The 25,079-nt window shown below is 45.1% G+C and overlaps 1 protein-coding gene across 3 annotated transcripts in view; it reads left to right on the top strand.

Moving 5' to 3' along the window:
• Positions 1–25,079, top strand: part of LOC146171819 (poly(ADP-ribose) glycohydrolase-like) — a 72,363-nt gene that overhangs the window by 46,762 nt on the left and 522 nt on the right. For 2 of the 3 annotated variants that reach the window (XM_084586305.1, XM_084586304.1), the window contains exons 16-18: positions 3,802–3,880; positions 6,823–6,931; positions 16,156–16,390. In XM_084586305.1, the coding sequence (XP_084442431.1) occupies positions 3,802–3,880; positions 6,823–6,931; positions 16,156–16,390 (423 nt within the window). The remainder of the gene's footprint in view (positions 1–3,801; positions 3,881–6,822; positions 6,932–16,155; positions 16,391–25,079) is intronic. The other variant, XM_084586306.1, reaches the window with a different exon arrangement.

Below are 25,079 nucleotides of genomic sequence, written 5' to 3' on the forward strand. Positions count from 1 at the left end.
GCATAAATTGATTCTGTTGCTATGCTGGCTTATCAAGGTCATTCAGGTCAAGGATCACATTGATATGGAGATAGACTTTTACATTTAGTATAGCTATCACTTTAAAATTGCAGGCATGCCTCTGGCAGGAGGTAGCTGGCAGCTGAAGTGGCTAGGTATTGATCGGTCACCGGGTTGTGTGATGTCAGGAGACCACTTATCATGGCTGTTATGCGGTTATAATGGCAGGAGCTACCAACTGGGGAGGATGAGATCAGAGTGTAGACTCCCAGGACCCTTCATGTCCCGAAGTAGAGGCGCTGCCCGTAGGCCATGCCGGCATGTTTGTACAGCCTGGTTAAAGCATTGATTTATATCTATGTCGGGTGGTTTTTGACACCATGTGATGGCTTAAGACTGCATATTAAGGGGGCACAAATTGTGGGATTAGTGATTGAGCGAAAAGCACAGTGCATGTAGGTGAAGGAGGATCTGCACGGGGAGCCCCACATGGGAGCCATCAACATTGTTATGCCATACCGTCTTAAAGGAGAAGCTTAAGTGTATCAGCTGTTTTCTGATGTCCACTAATGCTGGTATTGTTGTGCCGCAGATACTGCATTTATACCTGAAAAAGCCTGTTTTTAATAATGGCGGGCTTCCCTGACTCATCCGATATGATGACTTTGCCACTGTGCAGCTTGTCCTCTATGTAGTCACTTGCACCAGATCTTAAAGGAGAAGCTTAAGTGTATCAGCTGTTTTCTGATGTCCACTAATGCTGGTATTGTTGTGCCGCAGATACTGCATTTATACCTGAAAAAGCCTGTTTTTAATAATGGCGGGCTTCCCTGACTCATCCGATATGATGACTTTGCCACTGTGCAGCTTGTCCTCTATGTAGTCACTTGCACCAGATGGAGTGAAACGAACATTATCAAAATGCTGTTCTACTGATGTCCGAGAAGACAAGCAGGCCACGCAAGAGCCACCTTGCTTTAGTATTTATTGGCCACTGGTTGTGCATTTAGAGTGCCATTCTAGACGGTTGTTGCGACCAGTCTTATACCAAATGGGAGTCATGTGCCAGTGTCTGCTTAACTCTGATTTTTTTTTTGTTTTGTTTTTCTAGTAACGAGTTGTGTAAGGTGCAGCGTTTATTCAGCTAGCTTGCTTTATTCTTCTATTATTTATAAATGTACACTAATTGACAGGTCTAATAAGTTTTGTATTAAGGGGAGAGAGGGCTCTTTGATCTTTTTATTTATTTTTGGACTAAATGCAAGGAAAGTGTGCATTCTTGGGCAGTTTCTTACACTGATTTCGAATATGCAATCATTTTTCTGATATGTTAATTAGTTTTCAGGGTACTAGACATTTCTACTGCATTGTTTGCAAAAACAATAGAAAGAAGGGTCCTGATTAGAAAGTTTTTATTAACACGTGGCTGGATAGTAACACTACCAAGAATACTATGTAGGAAGTACTTTATATTATATTGGTTATTACAATATAATTATATATTGTATTGTAATGCTATTTTACAACCTGTTGAAGTTCACTGCAAAAAGGACTGGACAAGGTTTTCTTTGCTCTGCTATCCACTATGTAGAGCATACCACTTTTGCCCCTGACAGTACACGATGGTCTCTGCACATCGGTGCCCACAAAGTTATCTGCCATGCTTACAACGCTGGTTGCACAATCTGTGCATTTTCTTGGGCAAATTAGGGAGTGTCTGCTAGGAAAATAAGGCTGCTAGTGTATGCTGCTTTGCAGTCACACTTCATGCTGTCATTTATTTTGGTTATCGCTTACCTATATTATGGTTCAGTGGCTATGGCATTCACCTGCTGACCATCATTCCATATTTTTCATCTCGGCTGTCGCAGTCGTGCTTAGGGCATATTTGGTTTGGTTTGCTGTTGGGGTTTAACATCCCAAAATGAGGGCATATTTGATTTGGTTTGCTGTTGGGGTTTAACATCTCAAAATGAGGGCATATTTGATTGGTTTGCTGTTGGGGTTTAACATGCAAAAATGAGGGCATATTTGATTTGGTTTGCTGTTGGGGTTTAACATCCCAAAACGCCTCTGGCTATGAGAGACGCCATAGTGGAGGGCTCCGTAAATTTCGAATGCGGGGGGTTCTTTAACGTGCACTAACATCACACAGCACACGGGAACCTAGCTTTTCGCCTTACGGAAAAGTGGCTGCCAAGGCCAGGATTGGATCCCGCATCCTTGGGCACAGTAGTCGAACGCTCTAACCACTGTGCCACCCCGGCGGGACTCGGGGCATACTTAGATGCATCGTAAAGGTTTACTTGGGGCTTAGCTAGTAAAGCACTTCATTAGCTCGTTATTTATTTTATGATATTAGTGTTATAATTTGATATAAGTGTTATGATATAAGTGTTATAATTAGTGTTCGCCCTGCAGTGGGTATAATCAGGCTGATGATGATGATGATGATGAAAGGGTAGGCTTTTAGTCTGCTGTAATCATTTTGGAGGTGGATGGACGTCGCGTCATACATAATTCGCTTATTGTGCACAGGTTGGGTTGTGCAAGCATTAGACGGCTCCAAAACTATGTGGAATGAGAGGACACTACATACAACTAAATTTTTCTGCAGTTAATGCATGCATCATAAAACAACCAGGCACTTTGAAATTGCAGAGTTACAGAGCATACTTTGCAAAATTCAGGTTTCTTTTCGCTTTTGTGCTCTGGACCCTTTTTCCATTTTTTTTCAGTCAGTCATGCATTTAGTACTTTCTATAAATTTATTGTTTCCTTTTCTGTATTTCAAGTACTCTTGCATAGAGCTTGTATCAGCAAGGATGAAATTAACAGTTTCTATATTTATAATACTGCTGACGGACAGCTACATGCATATGTACATGTGGTAGTACTTCAAAAGTGCCTAATAATGGTGGCAAATATAATTAGGCCTTGGGCAACATGTTTTTTCGTGCTTTGCTTGTGTGGCTGGTGAGGAAGGCACCTTTATCAATGACTTTTTTTTAAGCATTTTAAAGGCAGAAAATATGTTGTTTCTGGTTTTACTGGCAGCATTATTGTTTTATTGGTATTGGTGAGAAGCAAAGTGATATCTGTGTACTTTTGGATCACCTATCTTAGATTTTAGGCTGTTGTTGAATACGCAGCCAGTCTATTACAAGCAGACCCACTGCGGTGGTGCAGTGATTAGGGCGCTCGACTTCTGTGCCCAAGGATGCGGGATCGAATCCCGGCTGCAGCGGCCACTTTTTAATGGAGGCAGAAATGAAGGCGTCCATGGGCTGTCGGATGTCAGTGCATTTTAAAGAACCCCAGGTGGTCGAAATTTCTGTAGTCCTGCACTGCAGCATCTCTTATAACCCGAGTTGCTTTGGGACACTATACCCCACATACCAAACTAAACCAAACTAATTACAAGCAGAATCTAACGTAGAACAAGTACGGCTAAAATGTACCTGGTAATTCTTGTGTTTGCACTTTCTGCTTTTGATATTATTGTGGTGAACAGGTAAATACTTTTATGCCCTGTCAGGTAGCAAACGTTATAGGAGCTGTTACATTCTTCCTCTACATATAGCAATGATATGCTTTACTTTTAAAGAAATCTCAAGAGGCCTAGTACAGGATTGAGGCAAAGTTTGAGTAAGGATGACAGACACAAGAAATTAAACAAATTGTTAAAGCTGTTTAAGATTTCTGTATGCACCTGAACCAAACGTCAACAGTATCAGGTTTTTATTTTTATTTTGAGTGTATAGTACTAAAATCGTCTTTTATTTTCTTTTATTCCTTCAGGTGCAGAGCAGTTCAATTCTATATCTGGGTATGCAGACAAGTTTTCTTGGCAAGGTGACTTCAAAGACCTAGTTGCCAGGTGAGTATGTAGTGTGGTTTGTGCTAAACGCGCATTCCAGTGACTCTAAACCATATTTGCTAGAAGGCCAATATTTACTCTTTTTTTCTTATCTACTTGAAAGTTCAGGGGAGGCCCAGGGCAAGCCATGTGGCCTTCTTTATTTGCAACTTCTGTTTCCTGTGTCTCAATTTTTTCGCTCAGTATCTAACCCTGACTATATCTTGTAATTCCCTCAGCTAACGAGTGACGGGCGTATAGCGCGCACATATCAGCTGATTAGTCTTTTTTCTTACTGGCTGCGCCCAGAAGAGCTTATCCTTTGCTACTTCATTTCCAAAATGACAGCAAGGTTCCTGTCATGTCATGTAGGAAAATTAGGCAAATCTGGCTGATTTAGGGCTTCTACAGGGTCTTGAATATTTGAGGCCTGGGTTTTAAAAAAATCCTATGTGAAATCTACTGCACTATTCGAGCTGAAATAACGTTCACAAAGTAACAAAATATGGTCTACGTTATTTAACAGGTGATTCAACATCGGTACTTGCCTAGATTTTCCGGAATATGGCGCTTGCCTCGCTGCTCAGCAGATGGCGCACCATGTCAGAGCAGCTTTTCGACTCTTCTGCAAAAATTGTGCACGCCGCTGAGAGCAGCTTTTCGTCGATTCTGGAAAATCTAGGCAAGTACCGATGTTGAATCACTTATCAAATAACGTAGACTATATTTTGCTACTTTGTGAACGTTATTTCAGCTCGAATACGGCAGCAGATTTTGCATAGGATTTTTTTAAAACCCGGGTCTCAAATATTCAAGACCCTGTAGATAGTGACATTACAGCTGAATTTGAAAGCAGTGAGCACCTGCAAGTTTTCTAGGCCAGTTATTGGTTTTGATTGCTGGTGAAGGTGCACTGTATAGCATAATTATCCTTGCATTAAGAAACAATGGTAGAAGACGAAGACAGATCACATGTTACGATACTTTGAAGGCCTGTGCACACATGGTTGCTTTTTTTGTGGTTTAGAATGCAGCATTTGTCTGTTCATGAAAATGAGGCTGAGCTGAGTCATGTTTGCCCTTTTGATTAGTGATACTACCTCATGATGTTGATGCTTCTACAATGAGCGATTTGGTTGGTAATGTGAATGAGCACTCTAAATGACTGTAAACGCTACACCTTAAGCTAAACTGTACCAGTGAAAAGTTGTGTTGAGATGCCTTGTGCTATTCTTCCTGGTGAAAACGCACATACTGATGTCTGCAGGTGGTAGTGGTGGTTTTGGTTACCATAAATTTAAAAAATGAAACTAGCATATGCCGACCATGGCGGCTGCGTTTCGATGGAAACGAGGCGAAGAGGCGTCCGTGTGCTGTCCAATGTCAGTGCACGTGAAAGATCCCCAGGAGGTCGAAATTACTGTGGAGCCCTCCACTACAACTCCTCTTTCTGTTCCACTCCCACCTTCCTCCCTTTCCTTACGGCGTGGTTCAGGGGTCCACAGAACAAGTGTGACAGATGCTGCGCCTTTCCTTTCCTATGAACCAATTATTATTATACCCTGGGCATGAAATATCTAGAACTTGCAATAGTTCACCATTATTCTTCATTGTATGCCTTTAGCTGGGGCTGTTTGGTTGCCACTGTTTGCTAGTAGACTATGAAATCAGTGAATGCTTCAGCCTCATGTGGCAAAAGCCACAAAACAATGTCACATATTAGTGTCAGCGGAGGTTCAGTTCGTATTTTTACGAAGAAGGTGAGCACAGAGGACGAAGTGCTGCGCGTATCGTTCGCGTATCGAAGTGCTGTGCTGTGGTGGACAGTCTTCTTCTGCTTTATGCCTTGTCTTGAGCCCTGGACCTAGCCTGAACCACGTAGCAGTATCATCAGTTAGGGCAGTGTAAAATCATGACCCCTGTATGGCAGTGCTAGTAGTAATAACAGGTTGCTTGTTGTAGGAAAGGGCACTATTGGTATTGCTGCATTCACTAGGTCATGTGTACAGATGGTACTCTTTAGATTGTTAACTGTAAGATGCTGGCGCTGATTGAAAAAACCAATCAGTGGGTACGCGCAACACTCAGCTCTAGAGTGAGTATTTCTTATCAAATGCAAGGTGGGTGATTGAGCACTAGGCTAGCATTGTGTCCTTATGGTCTGAAGAGGCAAAAAAAAAAAAGAGAAAATAGCAAATTTGCCGATACAAACCTGGGCCCATATTCCGAGTTTGCGTCGTTATCGAAGTGTCGCTATCTCACGTGACCTCGGGTCATCCGATTGGTGGAAATGCCGGAACATGATGTTGCCACCTCTTCCGGTTCCTTAGTGGCAACACCTGGTTCTGGCGTTCCAACCAATTAGATGACTCGAGGTTACTTGAGATAGCGACACTTCGATAACGACGCAAACTCGAAATACGGGCCCTGGTGATGCTATCTGTGCTTACTTGGTGTAGCAATAGGTCAGGTATCATGGCTAGCATGGCTGAGGGAAGGCAAAGAAGTGCTTCAGTTGTCATAAATATCTCCCAAAGCTTTCCCATCACAATTTGTACAGCATCTCATGGAAAATGAAATGTAATTTGGCACGCTGTTGGCTGAAACGGTTGGGTGAACCTGTCATGGTGCAGGTGATATCAAATTCTGCCCAACTAATGTTGCTTTGGCGTTAGCACTCGAAAGGGTAGCATGTGATGCAAGTTTTGTGTAACGGCAACAACGTAAAATGGCAGCTTATTGCTGTGATTGATGCGGCGACATGACGGCAAGACAGCCGTGATGCGGCTGATGTCCCAAAAGAGAAGCTGCAACATAGTGGCAGTGCTGGAAGAATCTCCCCTTAGAAATAACTGTGTTAAAGGAAAATTGCTTATGTGCGTTTTGGAACCAGTTCTTTGATTCTTTGTTCTCGCGCCTTGATTTTTAGTTCTCTTGATGCAGCTTTGTCTCTTTTTTTTTAGGGACTTGTGGGAACGGAAGTGCACAGATGTGGTTGCCATGGATGCGCTCTGCTTTTCTGAGCCGCGCCAGCAGTATAGACCTGCCAGCATCCGAAGGGAGCTGAACAAGGTAACAGAGGGCATTCTTCATGACCCCTTTCATTGCTGTGGGTGTAGCAAAGTAGCCCGCAGTCATTCGGAACTTGAGAAGTCGCTGCCTGTAGCGAATGTAACAAACAGGGTAACCTGTCGCTCATTTCTGAGGCTTGCTATAGCATGTATTGTAGCGCATCACATCTTCGACATCAATATTTATGCATTATAGTACACTGTTATTGGCTGCCAACATAAGGCGACTTGGGGCAAGTTCGAAGGAGTACAGAATTTAGTAGCATAGTAATTCTTTGATGATGAAACCACATACATCACTAAATAATGCAAAACATATACAGTTGAACCCCGCAATAACGAAAACCGCAAGTACGAATTTCTCGATGGAACGAAATAGTTTAGTGGCCCCGGCCAACGTTCATAAGATTCAATGCATTTCATCTCTCTCAACAACGAAACGCTTTCAGACTTCAATCCCGTAACAACGAAGGTTTCTCAAGTAGCAGTCCACACATTTTTTTCGTGCGTAAGCCATTGCAGGAAATTAAATCACTGGAATGCGTTTTAGTACACCAGTTTTAACATTTTTGGCGCTTCCACGCTACCAACAAGCACATTTACGCACGCGGCCATGTTTGTTTACAAGTTGCTGATGATGACGACTGCGCGCTTGTCGTTTGAAAAAAAAAAAAAAAAAACTAATTTGGCGGGCTATGATTTGTTGGCAACCAGTTCAAATGGGCACGTCCGTGATGAGTTATTTTTTTGTTGCCAAAATTTTTCTGTACAGTGCGATGACGGGCAATGGTTTTTGTTTCTTTAAGTTTTTTATTCTCTTATGTTTAACTTGTCGCTTTGCCGCGCCAGAGGGCAGCGCCACCATCACCATCATCGTATCGCCATTATGGATGTTTGTTGTTTTCTCCATGCCAGCAGGCCACGCATTCACTGTTTCTTTGTCTGGCGTGCCGACGTTGCCGTACCAACGTGCTGACAAGATGCCTCCTCCGACCAAAAAGCAGAAGTTCTTGATGCTTCAGGAGAAGGCTGAACTCATCGCACAAGCTGCCAAAGGAAGGAAGAAGATGGATATTGCAGAAGAGTTTGGAATTCTGTGCAGTTCGCTGTCGACAATACTGAAGTGCAAAGACAGCATCTTGGCTGCTCTGAAGAATGGAGCACGTGCGCAGCACAAGACGGTGACAACAGCGACTTTTGAAGATGTAGACAAGGCTGTGTATGCCTGGTTTTTAGAACAGAGAGCCAACAAGGTGCCGCTGTCCGGGGCCTTAGTGCAGCAAAAAGCCCTCGGCTTCGCTTGCCTATTAGGGCACGACAATTTCAAGGCGAGTGCCGGTTGGCTGAGCCGTTTTAAGGCGAGGCATAATATTGTTGCCAAAGTACTTTCGGGTGAATCTGCAAGCGTCGATGCGGAATCGGCATCAACTTGGATGCGAAAGACGTACGAAGACATCGAAGCCAAATACAAGCCCTGCGACATTTACAACGCCGATGAAACTGGCCTGTTCTATGAAATGCTGCCGTCAAAAACACTGGAACTAAAAGGGCAGCGATGCCATGATGGAAAGCAGAGCAAGAAACGCATCACGATTTTGTTGTGTTCCAACATGGACGGCTCCGATAAGCGTCCGCTCCTCATCATCGGCCGCAGTAAAAAGCCACGTTGCTTTAAGGGGGGTCGCAGGCTGCCCGTGCAATACACAGCCAACCATAAATCCTGGATGACCCGCGCCATCTTAAAGGCAGGAAGGTTTGTGTGCCTGTTCTTGGATAATTGCAGTGCACATCACGTTGATGACACAGCTTTGACCAACATCCGCCTGATATTTTTTCCCCCGAACTGTACCTCCGTGATTCAGCCCTTGGACCAAGGTGTGATACGAAGTGTTAAGTGCGCGTACCAAGGGAGGCTTCTTCAACGGCTGCTCTTGAACATTGAGATGAAGCGCCTGTTGGAAGTTGATTTGTTCATGGCCCTGGAAATGGTGGCCGCGGCGTGGACGGCAACAAGAGCAACTATTGTTCAAAACTCGTTCCAGCACGCAGGGTTCGCTACTGAGCAGCTCGCACCCGCCGCATCGCCAGGGTCGCAGCTGCCAGAAGAAAGGGCCACACTGGTTAGCGCATGGCAGGAGCTGCGCGGTGTCGACGAGACTGTGCCGGAGGCGTTGGACGACTTCCTCTTTGTGGATGAAGATTAATTGTTCATGAGGAATTGACAGATGACACCATCATCAAGAATGTGTGCAGCATAACTGAGGAGAGTGACGACGAAGGCGACGACGATCAGCTCGAGAAAAAGGAGGCAAGTCCGCGGGATGTGCTCGATGCTCTCGACACCTTACGTTCGTTCATCGGTGCTCACGATGACGATATTGCAATGGAAAGCCTGCTCAGTTGCGAGAGCAGAGTTTTGACGTTGCTGCAAAGCAAGAAGAGGCAAACGTCGATTACAGACTTTTTTAAATAAAGTTGCGCTTCCGCAGGTTCAAGTTCGTACTTATTCATCTGTACAGTCCCGTTTTTGCGATAACGAAATTCTCGCGAGAAAGAAAAATTTTCTCGCCCCCGGTAATTTCGTTATTGGGGGGTGAGCCCAATTTTAATGACATCAGTTATATATAATAGGAACTGACTTGGTACGAATAAAATGAATGCGCTTTCCATAGAGGGGAGGTGAGGCTCATGGGGGCGAGGACACCAAGTCTAAGTTAGGAATGAGCGTTTATCAAATTGGGGCATAGTTGTAAGTTGTAACGGATGTAATGTGTGCTGTGGACATATGTGAACATTGCAGATACAACACCCTCTGCTTTCCAAGTGAAGAATGTCAAATGGATGTGGGTTACACAAATCCTAGGCAAAGAGAAACAAATGCTAAAGCTAAGCTTACTGGCTTAGTGCGTTAATCAGCGACCGAAAAGTATCAAGTGGCATTCCTGTCTTGGCATTTCAGTGGTATCTGCATTGTCTGTCATCTCGATGGCCTCTTTGGTTCGATTGCACCTCCGGTACACTTCATGGGCTCCAAGCTTGGACGTCATCATCATTGCAATGCCACACTTCTGACGTCCTGTACAGAATTTTCGGTAAACCAACTTCTGAAAACTGGGCACCGACTGCTGCAACGCGATAAAGAAATAGGCGGAAAGTGGTTTGTCTACAGATTGCTTCTATGGTTGTGTAACATGTCGAAAGTGTGACGATACTGTGTGTCACTCGTGCGTCGACTGCCACATCTAGTTGTCCTCCTTTTCCCCTGGTTCACTTACCATGCTAGCCTTCCCCTCTCTGCTTCTGGGATGCCGAGGGCGCTTTGACGTGTGCCTGTCACTATGACAACCACGCACCGTCGAGGCAAGGTCATAATGGATAGGCATTACTTTGGCATGCCCATGCTCTAGCTGGCAATGCGAGAGGTGAAACTCGCAGGTTTTTGCTGCAAAGTCTGCCTTGGGGGGGTTCTTACTAAGCCGTCGAGCCTCTTCTGAGGTCTAGGCCGCAAACACAGAGCTCCCATGATCACACACCACGTTCTCACGGCCGCAAAGTGGTAATGCGAAGTACGACACAACACAGAACAGGGCTTTGACCGGTACCAGATGTTTATTGGGTTTTCCCAAAAAGAACGCTGGTGAAGGTCTTGCTGGCGACCCTATCCTTTTGGATGGGGCCTGACACTTCGAAGGGCAAGATGGCGACAACAAAGAAGTATAGCGGGGAGGTATTTACCTTGCGTCCTTCTGTTGTCGCGGCTTGCTGTCGTCTCTTTCCGGCGGCGGCCTGTTCCCGCCAATCTCGGCGCATCTTGCCCTTAGTCCTTTTTCGGCCAATCAGCGTCGCGTCTGCGACGCCTGGCGGTGCGCTCCTGCGCCCGGCGAGGGAAGAGGGAAACGCGGCGCTATCGAGCAACCCGTTTGGGTTACTCATCCTCGGAGGAGAAGGAATACTTTTGTCCCCTTCATCCTCCGCAGCGCGCTGTGCTTCGGAGGGATGCGCGGTTCTTCGCGATCGCTGCAGCCTTAAGTGCACAGTATGATTTGAAGTTGTTGTGAGGCTTGAAGAGACATTGCAGTATGAAAGGAAAGGAAAGCAGAATACTGTGGGGGTATTAGTGGACGGTATTCCACCCCGCTCACACTCCGCAGGTGCAACGTTCTCGCTAGCGACCCGCGGAGGGGAACAACGGGGACAAAGGACGGGGACGACACAGAATTGATACTCGAATGCTATTTATTGCACTTGCAAATAATACAGAGCATGCTGGCTAGCTATACATCAACAAGGTTTTCCTTGGAAGGGCAAAGGCTACGTAAGAAGGACTTTTGACTCACCTGCTGGGGATCAGTGGTGCGACTTCGGCTGTGGACATTTGCACGTGCCATGAATATGGCGGCCGGGATCTCCCGTGCGCGCCGCATTCTTCGGACAAAGCCATACCACGGTGTTTGCCGCGAAAGGCGGTGAGAGTGTGCGGTATTTACTGGTCGCATCGCTGTTGAGAACCAGAAGACGGGTGGTCGTGCTTGAGCCTGAGCTTTGAGCTTTCTTCCTTCTGCCCGATTGCCATTCTTCAGCGTATATTCAGTGGCAAGCGACATTTTACACTATAGTTTTGTCTCGCGTGCATCGTCATCTTGAGCAAGAACACGGCAGGATGTGTGCAAAGCCATACAGATGCGACGCTCAAATCGAAACTTTGTGACTTGACTGGATGCAGTGGTGGTAGTGCCCGCTCCTTACCGCTGCCGCATTCATTCCGGCTGTTGTAAGATTATGCGATTTGATAAACCTATAAAATAACATTTGAAAAATATAGCTTTAGCGTAGCACGATCTGCATTTGGCTGCTATGAACCGCTTCCATGGGGAGCTGTCCGCTCATGCATAGGGAACTCTGAGGAGAGCAAAACTGTCACAGCACGGGTGCAGCTGAGTCCCCAGTGCAGCAAATCACGGTAGCATATCGCGCTGTTCAATAATTATCTTAATAACTCGGTTTGTTTTTTTCTGTCACATGTCCGTTTTCTTTTTAAACATGGTTACTGGGAACAGCAAAAGATGGTGTGCGGTGGCACACCATTTTTTGCTATATGTAGGTTGCACCGGTGACAAACACAGAAGAAAACTCCAACTCATACATAGGAAAACGCATTAGTATATATCTCTGCAAAGAGGCACACTTGGCAGCTGCAAAGTGACTTCGGCCAAGCGAGTCACTGGATACGTTGGAATAGTGCTCCACACTTCTGCAGGTGCTGCTTTTTTAAAAAAAAAAAAAAAGCTCTTCAGTATCGTTTAGCTTATAGAGGTAGACTGGCTGTGTGGTCTTGGGTTCCTGTTAGCAGTGCTGGCTCTGTGAAACTGTGGGACGAGGTGAATTTGGGGTGTGCTTTTCAGAAAACTCTTCGGTTTTGCCTACTTCTTTTCAACGCAGCATCGTCGTCAGGCAGCGAAACAAGCCTAACTAAAGCTCTGGCTGCGGCCCTTTCCTCGCGTACTTTGTTTCCTTTGTTGCCAAAGGTGTTGTAGAAACCAAGCGTAAATTAATTTCTGTGACATTCTCCAGTTTATAGCATACTGGGGACACAGTTAGACATCTTATGATGGGCAGTGGCTGGTTCTAAAGCACTGTCCGCTGTAGCTTTAACGTGAAGCAGGGTATGCCTAGCAATGTTTTATGATTAACGGGTGGTGCGCTGCCAGTGCGCGCGCCAACAACCAGCGGTGCGTTACTTCACGAATCGCATCACTAGCTTGGGTGCAATGTATCCTTTCGCATTGCAAGTAAAATTACCTGTAGCCATTTCTGCATATTGTATTTCAAGATATCCTGCTAGTTTGAGGTATCCGGTTCTGTGAAGCTCAGAATGTCGCATTTTGCCCCAACTGTCACTGCAAAAGTTAGAGAGACTATGAAATGCCTAAAATGAGGTAAAGCAAATCGATAGATAGGTACTCTCTCACAAGTCAGTTCATCGCAAGAATTTTTCAGCTAGCTTCATTAACACTGGAGATATTGGCGATTAAAAATGGCGCTCCTCTTTTCTTCCCTCAACTCAACACTTCGAGACACCAAGGGGGGGGGGGGAAAAGGGGTGACGAAGAAAGTAGCTTGGGAGCGCCGCCCTACCCATGAAACGTCATCGGATGGCAGACTTCCGGTTCTTGCCCCGGTTTTCCCGAGCGTTGCCCACACATTCATCGGTCTGCCTTTCTCTTCCTTTCTACGCTTGCATAGCTTTCAATCTTGTCTTGTGTCTTCCTCGGCCACTGCTTCTGCAGTTTCTTGACCTTTCGGAATTGTGTGCGACAGCAGCCCGAACGACCCGGGCCATTCGTTTGCGAGCGCATGCCGGCAGGTGAGCAGGCTGCTGTCCACACCGGCAGCCGCCGCGGAGAAACAGTTCTCTTCATATCCCTATCACATTTAGTGCAAATTAGCATGCACTCCTGCTAAGTATGGCTTTCTACAAGACCCCTTTCTTCTCTCGCACTGCCGGTCAGTCTACTGTGTCTGTACTTTAGTGCCCTCTTCTGCGGTTTGACTAATGGTGGCTGGTCTCCTCGCGGAGTTGACGCGGTAGCAAAGCCTCTGCATGGATGCTGGCAGACGGGCGTGTGAGTTACACGTGTGCAAACATACTGTCATCGTTCTTAGCCAGAATGAGCGCTATTACGATGGTCGGTGAAAAAAAACCTCTTGTGGTGCATAACGAGTGGAATCTACAAATATCATTGACGTGAGCACGAACTGATCATTTCAAGAGGTCACTGCAATGTTTGGATATCGGATTACAGATGAGCACGAATTGCCCGTCCACCAATCTTAAGAATCTTAAGAATTGAGATTAAGAAAAGGGTAGTTCAATGTTTCTTTTTTTTTTTGGGGGGGGGGGGGGGGGGGTACTTTCACACATTGTTAAGGAAGTGCCAATGTGTAATGTGTACACGTGTTTTATCTCGTGTATGCATCGTCCGAGCCAGAATCAACGGCACAAAACATCAGCAAAGCAGCTCGGCATATGCAGTTTGGCAGCGCAGGTTGTCGCCGACTTTCGCAGCTACGCACAAGAATAGCGCACAGGAGCACGCGAGCGGCTACGCTGGAGACGCGGCGAAGCGGCCGATTTCCAAATGCCATCCGCCATGGCTTCAATGCAAGACAAACAAGGCTTAGCGACGACCACTGAGCAACGCACGGCCGGATTGCCGTCAGCCGCAGCGCTCGCGGACGGCATCACTGTGGTTACCTGGCGGCATCCGGTGCTGCACTTAACTGGTGTGAATTTGTGTACTTTTGGGATGCAGCTGAGGGCAGACCTTTTTTGACGCACGTTCCATTTAATTATCAACACGCCGCACAAATGATCGATGCTGCAAAGACTAGACGGGACTACAGTATGCTGTTGCTGTGCTTTCAGTCGGTACACAAACGTTAACACCACCTATTTTAATTTTATATGCTGCTGCTCCTGAAATATGATCTGAAGCTGAAGTGTACAATCGGTACGATGTTGAATTGTACGAGCTCGTGCGCTTTTTGCACTCGGGCGCCGACGCGCACTTTCAGTCAGATGCTGCCACCACTTTCTCTGTTAACATCACGAACCGAAGCGCCAAGCTCAGGGGTGCATGCATGCAGTGCATGCAGCACTCGAGCAGACGACTTTCGAAGCTACTGGAAGTGTGTCCTTGACGTAGTGGCTGTCGCTAATGGCAGTCTGTTGCTCTTTGTGATTGTGACGTATGTACTCATGGCAAAACAGTTTCAAATCTCACCGCCACGCGAGAACCGAGCAGCCCACGAATTCAAAAAACCTTGTTTTAAAAAATTAATATATCGCTGCCTTTGTTCCAAGGAGTTGTACTTTGGGAGAATACTCGGAAGCATTTGTTTTACACAATCAACAATCAGAACGTTTTATCAGTGGCCTTTCTAGCCATTTCATAGTCCCTTTCTGTGCACTGGGCAAAATGAGGAATCCTTCAAAAATTAGGTGCTACTCATCCTTGCAACGAATGCACAGGAAGTTGGCTGCTTGGGCACCAAGGCACTCTTCAACGCTGTATCCAGACAGAACCCAGCACAGTTTTGTTCCATGATTCGCTACAGATCAGGCACTTCTGTAGCCACGCTTCACATGTGGGCTAGCTAATGGTCATTCTAAATTTTCTGCCTCGGCCTTGTCAAACAGACGTGGAATTTATTTTGATCCACAGTGCATGAACGCGATTGCAAATCGGACTGGACAGGGCTTGTTTCATTATCAGTAAGTGTTGCTCTTGCTCACTGAAAAAGGTGCACTTGGGAATCTCTTGCAGTTCATCACGTTGGGAGCATTTGTGCTGCTTGATGCTTACTATAGTTTTTATGAATCATGTGCTTGTGCCAGTCTGCACTCATCACTTTTATTTTGCACATTTGGATGATCCACCTGGAAAGCGATAAGACAAGGGCAGGATTTTGGAGCTAGCAGTAAGGTACTTTTAGGCTTCACAAAACAATTAATTGTCTTCCTTTGCCCTATGTGTACCCTTGTTCTTGTAAGAATCGAAGGCGCGAACATTTTTAAACCTCCCAGAAGACCAGTAACCAGCTAGTAATCTAGAACACTTGGATGGTCGAGCTGCATGGGAAAAATTGTGTGCACAAATTTATGCTTTTTTTTACCACTTTTTCTTCATTCGAGGCAATTCTTTGCTCCGCTCGAAACAGGCAGTCTTGTTAGCCACAAATCGAGCTGCAGGAAAATTCGCATAAATATAAAATTAATTTGGTTATACATTTGAATCCTGATGGGGGTGGGTGGTGTGCGGAGTACCAAAATGTTGCGTTTGCTCCACTCTTTCCTCTGTGTCTGGGCACATAGACCATGTGCGTAAGACCCTTCATAAGAGGTCCTTTCCGAGATGTGCACTTCCCAGAGACATTTGTTATTAAATGTAATCATCTTTTAATATTTGTTTTGTTGCTGCTATCATTTTGTTGTTTTCTTTGTGTGTGTATGGAGGTGATGCACCTTTTTATGTGTTTTCTACATGGGCCAGTCACAGTTGTTTCAGCAAGCCGCTTGTGGTACATAAGTAGAATAAATGAATGAGTAGATGTCTTGCTTGGGCACTTCTATTATCTGCTTGGAGCTTACCATGGATGGGTGTTGGGGAAGGGGGTGAAAAGGGTTAGCAAATGTGCCTAATAAAGAGGGTTCTCTTTCTGCAGGCGTACTGTGGGTTCATGTGCCCAGAGCTACCTCGCGTGCAGCGCTCGGCCGTTGCTACTGGAAATTGGGGCTGTGGCGCTTTTCGGGGGGATCCGCAGCTGAAGGCTATTATCCAGGTCATGGCAGCGTCGGCAGCAGGCCGCGACCTGGTGTACTTCACTTTTGGTGACAGGCGACTGTGCCTAAGCCTGCAGACTATGCTGGAGTTCCTCACTTCGCGGGGTATCACTGTAGGTAAGAGCATTGGGTTTAGTCTGTACATCGCACGTGCATTAAGTGGCCGATGAACTGGCGTCTTACTGGTTAGTGTTGTCTCTGGTAACAGCCTTTGTTGGTTGTTTCATTTGTTTTATCTTTATTTGATCTGAGAAGTTGGGGGCTGTCATTTCAATATTGTCTGGATGTCTTTCAAAGTTGAATGCTGTACCTGGAAGGTTAGGTTTGGGGGGGGGGGGGGGGAGCAAATTGTGGTGACTGGAAGTCGGAAGCGAACTCACACTTGCCAAAGGACTAGTTTATATGCATCTACGGGGTGCACCATACTTACCTAATACCTTGATATGCCTTGCTCGCACTTGAGTTTTCAGATTAAGTATTTGAATGCTTTTCTTGAAGCTTCTGATTGGTTTTTACCCCATTTTGACTGAGTTCTTAGCTGATTTTTTTTCAGCACATGGTACACACACCATCATATCACCAAGCTTCAAATCAAATATCATCTTTAGAAAACTTATATTCACTCTTTCAAAGATCTATTGACGATGGATGTCGCACTTGATATCCTATCTTTGTGTCAGGGAAAGAAACTTGCGCAGTCGGGAAATTTTGGTTAGGCAGAAGCCCAAAACTTGTGTAGATAGCCATGGAGCTTAGCGTTTGTTTAAAGTAGCTCACTGCACAGTGATGGGCATGTTGACTGTGCTTTTTGTATTGGGTGGCCCGTGGGTCCTGTCATGTGACTAGGCCAGAAAAAAAAATTAAAGTGCATTACAAGTAACATATTGATCCTTACGTCTTGTTATGGTATAGCTTTTGTGCTGCAGTTGGTTTGTTTTCTTGCCATGACTTTATTGTGTTGCGGCAAAAGCATCTGGTAAGGATACTGTATGTTGAAAATGTATTAGCAAAAGCAAAAATAGCATTAGTAAAAGACAGCAGTGTTAAGGGAAGAAAAGCCGGTTGTATTTTTATTACCTGTTAGTTTTGAAACAGAAGTTAACCCTTTGACTGTCGAATATTCCAAAAAAAGTTCACCCCCAGTGCCAAATTTTTTTACACGCTATGTGCTCAGCGGAGTACCTGTACGGCAAAAACAGTCAAAGGCTTAAAGATGGTTAGTCCTTTTTGCACCCTGATGTGCTTTTTCTGCAGTGAACTTTGACTCGTGCTGGGGAACCACAGGTGAACCCCGTGTATTCTGTTCTTCATTAGATGTGTCGGTGTGGCTTTCCTGCCCTCATATTCGTGAGGAGTTCTGCATCACTGACTTACTGTCTGCCAATTAGTTAGAGGGTTGTTAATTGTTTGCAATTAGGGTAGCCAATAATATTACTAATGGAGAATAACTTTGCCCATTTATTTATAATGCCACGTATGGCAACAACCATAGCCTCTCGAGTTCCAAAGCATTGATGCTGGATTTAAAGTAGTCTATCAAAAGCACCATTATTTAAGACTTTGAATGGTTTCAAATGATTTGTAATTTGTTATTGTAGTTTAAAGTATCAAACCTCCAATCCTGACCATGAATTTTTCAAGACATTCATCACCAAATTAATTATATGATTTGTTAGCCCACTCCTCATGTAACGCCCCTAGGGGGCATTTGAGGTACCAATAAATAAATAAATAAATAAATATTTCTGTTCATCTCGACTTTTGGCCAAATGTTGCAGTGCTTCCGAACAACGCTCGCAAGTTACAACCTTCTTTGACTTCATTTCCCCCCTTGTTGAGTCAACTTCGGGAAAATGGCAGTAACCTTCGAGTTCGATCCCGACCACCGGTGGCTGCATTTCGATGGAGGCGAAACGAAGTGGCGTCCGTGTTCTGTGCGATGTCAGTGCACGTTAAAGATCCCCAGGTGGTCAAAATTACTCCATAGCCCTCCACTATGGCACCCCTTTCTCTCTCTCCGCTTTTACTCCCACCTTCCTCTCTTCCCTTACGATGCGGTTCAGGTGTCCACAGGAACAAGTGTGACAGGTACTGCGTCTTTCTTTTCCTGTGGTTTCACTGTGCTGTGTTGCGCTCGACAGCTGAATCCAAACGAGCTGGCATGGAAAGAACATGATCACCAGTGATGTTTTCGGTCACTTTTTTAAGGGACAAAGCACTAGAGGAGTCTGGCAGAAAGACAGAAGCTGCAGTCTGCACATGTGCTGTTTCATGACGACAGCTTTCGTGCTGCTCAGCTTGCTCCTGTTAAAACCTGGAAATGTGCAAGACAGAAAAAAAAGAAAAGCAGCTTCTCTTTGTTTCGTAAGCAGTTAAGCATTAAGACAAAAGTGCCATAAGAGACTTTTCTCACTGAACGCAATTAAGTTAAAAATGTTCTGCCCATACTTGTCTGCAAAGGAGAGTATACTATGTTATTACTACATGATTTTCCTTCCCTTATTGAATGCTTTGTAGGCCTGAGAGATTGATGAGTGAAAATGTTTTGCCCTAATCATAGCTGTGTCTTGTGGGAAAGCATTTTTTATTCATATTGTTGTATTGATATTAACTATATTTGAAAATATTCAGTTCGCATCTGATTGTTTACTATGTGTGTAAGTTCCACAACCGAAAATTGGGCATTCGCACACCCGGTGGAGATTGCTAACTCACTGTGGAGAGTGTATTTTCCAGTAAAGGAAAAACCACTTTGTGATCTATTTGAGAACGGGGCAGAGGATATACAAATGACAGGGCGTGTTTGTGTGTTGCATTAGCTCAAAGCAGCCTGTTTTGTGTGCTGGACACCTCTGGCCGACTTCTTTCTGCACTAGCAGCCGTTGTAGGGACTTCCCAGTTGCGCTTGTGTCACTGTCAGTGTAGCACAGAACGTGGCACGTGCAGCATGTCAGCACAGAGCGTGGTTTGGCTCAACTTCTCTGTCCAAGCTCTGATTGTGCCCGCTAATCAAGTTGTTCAAGTGGAGGACTGGCCGCTGGCATGCCGTTGTTTACAAATGTGTCGGAATTGGTTTGACATAGTCTGACATCCTCTGTGAACTCGTTTCCATGTCTCACTTGAGCCGTTCTAACACGAGCATATTTCCATTCCCATTTATGTGTGCTACGACTCATCTCAGTTGACAGTGAGACTGTTAACTAATTTTTTTTTATTTGCGTTCCCTTAATGCGCCCAAACAGCGGGGCCAGTCTGTCTACCCTTTGATTGAAACTGAAAGCAAATGAAAGGTTTTTTCTTCTGCTTTTTTAACCAAGGGACTTTAATTTTGCTGCTTCTCTGCAGCATGGAAAATGGCTTCATTTTATTGGTTCTTGCCATCATCGCTTGGTTTTGAAAAATTGCAACCTGGTTTTTAAACATTTCCTCAGAAAAATTGAGAACCAACCCAAACAACTTGTGCTAGGGGAAGCATTTCTAGATGCATTAAGCTGTGCAGTGGCAGTCTAAAGTGTGTGTGGGGGGGGTGGGGGAAGGAAAAATATAGCTGTGGTTTAGCTTGTGGTTAAACCTGGAGTTATGCGAAAGCAATCTGCATGGCTACGCTTAGGTTCGGCTTCAAAGTAAAGGCTCGGCTTTTGCGCATAGTAATTTACTGTATGGTTTCATCTTTATTTATGCCAGAGGGGAATCACTTCACATATGAGCACCCCTGCCTCTCGTCGTTGACCATTCTCATTTGGGTGTAGAAGGCTTCTATACTCCGTTTCATACATCAGGTGCAACGTAGCGAAAGCTGCGCAAGCAGTCCGCAAGAAAAAGAAAAAGAGGCATATTACTACGCGCTTGTTTTATGGCCGAGTGGTTCCTGGGGAAACTGGCTCTATTCTGAGCATACACGTTTGCAATAACTTGCTTCGCATGCCTAGACATCTTCGCAGTGCAGATCTTATAGAAAAAATTCGCACCGAAGAACCATTTTCTCGAAATGAGATGCGCAGCTCGGAGGGCACCGCCAGCGCCATCTAGTGGCACAGCTGGCAAGGTTGCGGGAGAGTGAAAACGCGACACGAACAAAAACGACGTAAAAAACATACAAATTCACCGAATCCGATCTTTTCTCCCTAAAATGGTGTTCTTTATGAAGTTGATGGCAAATGTAAGATGTATTAAGCTTGCAGACAAAATAACTATTATTTCCTCTCGTCAAGAGCAGGCACTATTTTTCATTGCGGATGCGGAGAGCGCAAACAAGAGCTGTAGCTTTGGCAGTGTTGTGCTTGATGTATGAAACGGAGTATAGTGGTATGACGTCATCTCTACGTCGAACTCCGGGGCACACTGCTGTCACAGCATTCTAACAAACCTTCTGTCCTAGTAACTGATTGTTGTCGTTCGCCTCTACCAACTACAGAGTTATTTGTCTTCTTCTTCTTCTACTTTTCTTTGCCTTTTCCTTCTTTTTTCTTCTTTTTTCTTCTTTTCTCTTCTTTTCTCTTTCTTTTTTCTTTTCCTTTATCTTATTCTTGTTCTCTTTCTTGTTCGTCTCCTTCATCTTCCACGGTGCTACGGTAACATGGTGCCACGCCAACGGCTTGAAAACCTACTGCAGTGTAGCTTTCGCTACAAAAAAAGAATCTGTGTGCCATGCCCACAGTTGTGGCAGGCTTGGTCAGGTCATGTTGAGAAACTGCTTGTAAGCCATGAAGCTGTTGTTTGTGGCGCCGGCGCCATGTGATGAGGAAGTTGCATGGAGCACTGACACAGTGTCATGCAAAGCACCGTTGTTCTGCATGCTGTTTAGTTCTTCAGTAACACTTTTGCTTTTATGGTTTGAATATATTAGAAGCTGTGCAGCAGCTCTCGAAACTTAAAATTTGCTGGGTCGGGAAAATGCTTTGACGACAAGGTGGCCTATTTGGGTATTTGTAGTTAGTTCACAATCTTGAGGTACTTCCTCCAGCATGAAAATGGCTCTCTCTTAAATAACAACAAGACATAACATCATAACAGTCACAAAAGGTAGTCTGCTTTGTACGGTATATCTTGTTAGACAGTGGCGGTATCTAAGGGGTCAGCATTTCTTTCAATGCAAAAGCCTGAACTGCAGCATTGAATCGAATTCCTGAGACAAACTGTGGGCACCAAAAAGGTTTCACTAGATATCCTGTCATGCCTCGCTCCACATCCCTCGTGGATTGCTCGCGTCACAGTTGCAATTGTAAGTGCGACATCAGCGGTTGTCCAGCCACTGAAGCTGCAGGTGGGACAACGGCATGCACAAGAGATACTCCTGTGTAAGGGCCCTTCGTCCCCCTTGTGGCCTGTGGCATGCCATTTGCTCTTGTGGCATCACTAACTGACTTCCATGTGGCACCAGATTTCTCCTCCTTCGTGTCAGAATATATGTGACAAGACTGTTATTTGTGTTTTGGTGGTGCTTAATTGCTGCTGGTTGCTGCCTGATTGGCATGCATTTGCTAGTCTAGTTAGCAATAGGGATTTGAACTGCTTATGTGCCTCCAGTTGTATGCCCTAATCACCTCACAGTTCCAGTTATGTGACTCAGCGCAGCCAGTGTTTTTAGAGAGGAGGAGTGTAGAGGGTGCTGCCAGAGAGGGCATCATGCTACGGTGGAGTTGTGACGTGCACCACAAGGGGAAGCGACGGGATCAGGCGTCGCTGCACAATTTCCCCTTCAGTGTCTCAAAATGTTTAGAACTACACTGTGTAGTATAATACTGCTGTGACATGGGTACTTTGGATCGCGTTCAAGTCGATCGAAATCGAGCTCGATGCGGATCCGGCGTTACTACACGGCGAATTCAATCGCGATCGCCCACGATCCTGCTCTCTCGACCGCGGTCGTTGCCATTCTCGCTCGCAAGGGTCACTCAAAAGGTTTATTATAAAATAAAAAGCTGTGCATTTAAATTTGTGATTTGAACTGGAAAACAATGTTCAAACTATGGACACAACCTATGTGGTTTGGCAGTGGTAATCAAACCTGTAGGCTCGACCACATTTGCATGTTTTCGCGTGTGCTAGTTGCCTGGTGCCCTGCCTGCATGTTCAATGGATGACACAACTGCTCCTGTCCACAGAAGATGTGGTCAGAAAAAGGTGAACAAAGTTTTAATCAAACTCGTGTTTTTATATACATTACAAATCACAATGTTGTGCGCGTAGCGCCATCTCTCATGTAGCCTGACTTGTTGATCGGAATTGAGTGGGTGCATGTGCTTGAAACTTCAATCACGATCCTTACCGATCACGATTCGAAGTGCCAGTTTATCAGCGATATATGGTGAATCAGACTCAGAGTGAAGCAGCAGTTTTGAAGCAGTTATTCAAAAAAGGTGGATTGCATTTTTGACTAATTATGACCACAGATAACACTGAGCAGTCACGAGTGGAGCATTTAGAAAAGGATGAGGGGAACAAAATTCGCTTTGTTATATTAAATTTGTACTGTCAGGGTTGACAATTTATCATTTTTATCTTGCCGATACTTTTAATGTTATTATTCCAGTGTCTCAGCAAGCATTCTTGTTTTATCAATTTTAAGGGTCCCTTTGTCCTTGAAGCTAACTTTTACGTTTGGTTAAACCAATCAACTTGCTTGTCTCAGAAGCAGTCTTACTCGTATTGAAGGAAAGTGTTACGTTAAGTGTAGGCAAGTTATATGTAGTTGGTATTTACAGTAGGTTCTTGCAAATTGCAGTGCTGTCCACTTGTACTGATGTTGGGAAAACTGGAAAATCCTATCGATATAGCTGGTTACCTGAACCTGTGACAAAAAAAATAATAAAATAACACACCCGCATATTCTTCCATGCATATAGGGTTGTTTACTTACCGAAGATGAGTAAACTGGGTTGACCAGTGCTAGTCATCATAAACAGCATTAAACACTTTATACAGGAGACCATCAATAGCAATAAAATAACTTAAACATGCTTTAAGAGTAAGAAATTTCTGCTTGTGTTTGAGTGGCAGCTGAAGCTTGACAATCGCTACGAGAATCGCTTCCAGTAGTGCATGCGCTGGCAGCAGTCCTTTTGGCGTGTACTAAACCAATCAGTGGCTGGATGAGCTGCAGGACATCCCCAGCCTTGATGATCGTTAAAATCATAGAGTGCAAATGCTTGTATTTTTTCGCGAGGCTTCCAACCTTGCAACCTTGCCGGAAAACCTGATGTCCTCCTGTCTCACCTGAAAGGCTATTGCCGTCCTCTTGGTGGGCGCCATCTTCCGTGGATGATTTGAATTTTCGGGCTTAGGCTTAGATATGTGGCTTCCCTTTTGTAATGAACGAGTGGTTCTTATGAAAAAACGGCTCCACCCTTCACGTGGCAGTGGTTGCGATGATGGTAGCACGCATTTCCTAACCGAATGTGATGCCCACATCATCCGGGCGGCCAGAAAGCTATTATTGTATCCAATATGCGTCTATAATTGATCGTTATTTATGGTTTATATTTACATAGGGGGCAATGGAAAAACTGATAAATCCCAAGAATTTTATCATTATAAGTAATATGTCATATCTGGTATCGTTATAAGCGAATTAAATTACAGTAGCCGACTGATTTTTTGGAATCCAATAATTTGGACTTGCGCAATATATTGGACATTATTCAGGAACCACCACGCAGTCCATTGGAGTGTGTACATTTGACCGATATTTCGGACCCTATGGTGTCCGAAAGTTAAACTTTTCGGACCAAATTTGGTGCAAGCAATACTGTGGAGATAGTTTTTCAGCCGAAAGCTCGTCTTTTCGACATCACTCAGATTTGAGCAGGCGTCATTTTCGCAAACAACCGGTTTTGCATAGCTGTGAAAGCTAGGTGAAGCAGTCATTCGGACGGACTAGCTTCTTCGTTCATCATCGCCATTTAAAGCAGTAACAACGAGTGAACGCTCGACCTTTTCATCGCAGCAGCATACAAAGAGCGTGCAGTTAGATTGAAAATGGAACGTGACCACTGTCCGCCGCGGCTCGCTCTGACGCTGCCCGCCGCCGTCACCCATGGGGAGCGAAAAAGGGGGGGGGGGGTGCATTCGTGATTCATAGGAGCTCTCGTTCCGCTTGCTTTTTTTCCGCAAGTTCCATCTCGAGGTCCTGGCTACTGTCGTTAACCATGGAAACTGAATGTTATTGCTTCGCCCGGTGCGTGCATTCGTCCGTGGCATGATTGACTGCGTCGCAGTGCGTCATGAAGTGGCATGGACATGATGAAGGCATGGCTGGCCGATATATTCTAAATGGAGGGTTATAACGGTTACAGCTTAGCATCATCCACTTCTGCGGGGCACCACTGCGCACGCAGTGACCACCTTGAGCGAGTTGCATGCTTCCTGACAACGCGCACATCTGCTGCGTTTGCACCAGCCAGCGCGAGCGCACTGGCGGCTGCGCCAGCCATGTCGAATCACGAGTGCATGCGCATGGGCGGCGCGCGAAAGCCGATCACAGTAGCAGATCACATTTTGCTATAACGCCCTGTTATCGACTGTTATTGGCATGTAAACGAAACATGGGGAGCAGCAAAGTTCGTGACTCTTAAAGCTGATTTTTCGGACTGTTCGATTATTCGGACCATTTTCCTGGTCTCGCCAAGTCCAAAAAAACTGTCAGTGACTTAATTTTGGTTTTGATAAAATGTGCACATTTTCTCTGCTCTTGAAAGACAGTCCACTCATGAAGACTGGGTTTATATTGAAACTTGCAGCCCCATTGAATAGTTCCCACTCCACAACTGCCACATGGTTTTCGATGACGTCTGAATGAGTCCATGAT

This window comes from Amblyomma maculatum, unplaced genomic scaffold (genome assembly GCF_055883805.1).
Source record: "Amblyomma maculatum isolate TAMU_Amacu unplaced genomic scaffold, ASM5588380v1 scaffold_18, whole genome shotgun sequence".
Classification (NCBI taxonomy): Eukaryota; Metazoa; Arthropoda; class Arachnida; order Ixodida; family Ixodidae; genus Amblyomma; species Amblyomma maculatum.